This window comes from Stomoxys calcitrans, chromosome 3, assembly GCF_963082655.1.
Source record: "Stomoxys calcitrans chromosome 3, idStoCalc2.1, whole genome shotgun sequence".
NCBI lineage: Eukaryota > Metazoa > Arthropoda > Insecta > Diptera > Muscidae > Stomoxys > Stomoxys calcitrans.
Window position 1 is genome coordinate 90,671,144 of NC_081554.1, and position 3,662 is coordinate 90,674,805.

General features: G+C 41.9%; 1 protein-coding gene across 1 annotated transcript; it reads left to right on the forward strand.

Moving 5' to 3' along the window:
• The first annotated feature begins 669 nt into the window (after positions 1-669).
• Positions 670-1,139, forward strand: LOC131996376 (vitelline membrane protein Vm32E-like). Its single transcript, XM_059366000.1, has one exon. The coding sequence runs from the start codon at positions 751-753 to the stop codon at positions 1,066-1,068; it is 318 nt and encodes a 105-aa protein (XP_059221983.1). The 5' UTR covers positions 670-750; the 3' UTR covers positions 1,069-1,139.
• The last annotated feature ends 2,523 nt before the right edge of the window (positions 1,140-3,662 follow it).

Genomic DNA, 3,662 nt, shown 5'->3' on the forward strand with positions numbered 1-3,662 from the left:
TGGAATGTTCGTGGGCAAATTTGTATTTGCAAATTACAATACTATTCTGATATAAAAATTGCGACCAAAGTGTTATTTCTTGAAAATCATTTGTCACTTAAGAGGTTGCTAAGCTACAAAAAAATACAATTTAATTCATTGCTTGAGAATATGTGAATGGGGTGCGTAAAATTCCCAAAAAATAAACTTGCTGATATTGCGAATGCTATGTTGCCTACTATCATAAGATAGTCATTATAAGGTTCACCGATGAATACATTTGTACATACGTAAACATACGTCACAATTTATTTGGAAATACTTATTTTGAGAAATTCCAAATCGAAAAGGTAATGGCATTTTGTTAATTAATCCAAATGTGTGACCCAGTTTTCCACACTTCACCAATATGCCAGAAGTGCACTTACCCAAAAATGATGACGCTGGTCAAGCATAGTCAAAGTTAAAAGAATTAACTCATTCCTCGGGAAAAGACGACAACCATTACATATCAACCAGTCATGGCCCACTTTGTGCATTTTTGCTTATCCAACAATTGTGAAAAATGTGGAACACAGACCACTCAATCGACTAAATCTTTAAAATTTGAACAAAACTAGCATGGCTAGGTGAACAGAGAAGTATAAAAACTTCCGCCTGAAATTGAAGAGCTATCAGTTCAAATCACAAGGTTGTGTCTAGCATTACCACCCCACCATTTTGATCCAATCAAATCTGTAACCTGCAGCACCAACCTCTCTACAAGGCATCATGAATTTCGTTGGTGTATTATTGGCACTTGTTGCCCTTTTCACAGTCGTCTCCGCAGGTGGTTATGGTGGAGGTGGTGCCGTCCACATACCCGCCCCGCCCTGCCCCAAGAATTACATGTTCAGCTGTCAACCCAATTTGTCTCCAGCTCCCTGTGCTCAACCTGCTGCTGCTTATGGGTCAGCGGGTTCATACTCCGAGAATTATCCCACCATAGTGAATCCACCCTTCCCCGGTCAACATGGAGCTGGTTATCAACAATTCAATAACGGACCTAATTATCCCAATTTTTATATACAAGGCGGACCATCTAACTAGGACTTTCTGATTTATGCTTAAGGATTTGTTACTTAATAAAATTAATGAAAAACATTACTACACCATCTAAAGTTTAGTTATAACAGAATATTTTTTAATTTTAATGAGAAGGTAAGTCTAAAAAGGGCAAGGGCTCAGCGGTGACTGTGATAGCTATAAATAGTGGATTACCTTCTGCAGCTTTTGCGAAATCTTGGGGAACATAGAAGTTTAAAGCCATTTAAATGAACATTTTGTTCCATTTGTAATACGCATGCGCTGCATGACAACACAAACACATGAATTATTTAAATTGATGTGGAGTCTCATATGAGTAAAGGACAATGGGTTTTTTTTTGCTACCCGAGATGCTTGATCCCTAAGCCTGTAATCGGCTTGTTTTTAGAGCGCACAACAAGCCGATTATTGGCTTAGTTGTATGTCCATAGTGGCATGGGCGGATAAATATCTGCACCCTCTTTTCAACCTAACCTAAACTACTTGATCCCGAACAATAGTATTATATTCATACTCTACTAGTCATATTCATACTCTACGTTCACTTCAACGGGCTGTGGTTGTTGTTGTAGTTGTAGCCACATTTTTATGTGGAGGTGCCAATCCTCCTGTTGGTGTGAGATCCGGCCCAAGGACCGATCGCCGCGGGAACAGGGTGGCCATTGATTATTTAAAGGCGCCAATAACACGCCTTGTCATACCAAGCATCATAGACACTCACTATTTGTACAAGAGCCGGTGCCGCCCGGCCTCTCACTGTGACTCTCCGCTCGATATCGCTGATTGTCCACGACTGGCGTTGTAGCCACTCCGTATAGAGCATTCCTCTCTCCTCAACCTGTGGACGCGCCCGGTAGCCAAGTCGTACCCAAGCTACTCGTGATAGCAATGAATACCGCACAGATTCAACCCCAATGCTCCAGCCTGCTTGGTGTTCACAGCTATCCCATGCCGGGATATAGTCTTCCATTTAAAAAATGTTGGAGTGAATTTCCTGTCCACACTCAGGTACTTTGCGCTCGCAGTAAATGGAACATTCTCTCTTCCCAAGGATACAGGGGCCACTGTCGGTAACTTGTATCTCTTGCCGAAAAAAACAACTTCTGGTTTGCACCGATTTACGTCTAGACCACTTTCGGTAGCCCACTTCGCTGCTGCTCGTAGAGCTTCCTGAAGTATATCTTTTAGAGTGCAGGGAAACTTTCCCCTAACCGCAATTCCGCGGAATTCTTATCCGATTTGACTGAAGTTTTGCACGTGGTGTTTTGATATCAATTCCAACTATTGTGCGAAGTATTGTCCAAATCGGCCCATAACCTGATATAGCTGCCATATAAACCGATTTTGGGTCTTGATTACTTGAGCCTCTAGAGGGCACAATTCTCATCCAATTTGACTGAAATTTTGCACATAGTGTTTTGATATCTCTTCCAACAACTGTGCGAAGCATGATTCAAATTGGTCCATTGGTCCATAGCTGCTATATAAACCGGTCTTGGGTCTTGACTTCTCATCCGATTTGGCACAGATTTTGTACAACGGCTTCTCCCATGGCCTTCAACATGCGTGTGCAATATGGTCTGAATCGATCTATAGCTTTACAAAGTTCCCATATAAACCCATCTCCCAATTTTGCATCTTGAGCCCCGAATCGGACTATAACTTGATATAGCTACACCTCCTCTTCCGTCCATATTCATTATTCTTTGTTTGCCTAAAAAGAGATACTGCGCAAAAAGCTCGACAGATGCGATCCATGGTGGAGGGTATATAAGATTTGGCCCGGCAGAACTTAGCACGCTCTTACTTGTTAGATCCATAGATCCCAAGCCTGTGGTAATGCATCTTTCAGTAAGTAAATTATTAATAAACTATCTTGCGGTAGAGTTGGTGCCTAGAAACTCCAAATCCTTCCTGAATGACGTCGGTTTTACATAACTGAAGGCACCTTCGTTATCAAGAAAGGCTACCGTTTAATGTATCGTGACATCAAGAGAACCCTCTATTTAGGCGAACAGGAAGTGAAAGGCAGTGGACTTGCCCTTACTTTATGCCAGGCGACCACCTGGGATCTTTGCCTTAAGATATATTTCTATCAATCTTTCTAGAGTCTTCAGCATAAAGGATGGCGGACTAATAAGACGGAATTCGTTCGTTAACAGCACGGGTAGTATCAGTGTCTTGTATAGTGTGATCTTCGTCTGTCGAGAGGTGGCCCTGTTTCTAAACTGCTTACTTAGTCCAAAGTAGCATCTGTTTGTCAGTATTATTCTACGCTTAATCTCAAAACTGGTGTCATTCGTTTCGGTTACGGCGGTGCCGAGGTAGATAAAGTTACTGATTGTCTCAAAGTTGTGGTTCCCAACTTTCTCCATTTTGATTATCTGCTCGGTTGTGCAAGGCTTTTTGGGAGTTGAAACCATCCATTTCGTCTTATCTCCATTTACTGCCAGACCCATTTTCACTGACCTTCTTTCGATTCTTTCAAAGGCTGCAGTTACTACTTCCGGTGACCGACCTATGATATCGATGTCGTCGGCATAGGCGAGTAGCATGTGTTCTCTTGTGATTAGTGTGCCATATCTATTCACATCTGC

Coding starts and splice junctions, on each gene's coding strand:
- LOC131996376 (XM_059366000.1), top strand. CDS start 751: ATGAATTTCGTTGGTGTATTATTGGCACTTGTTGCCCTTTTCACAGTC.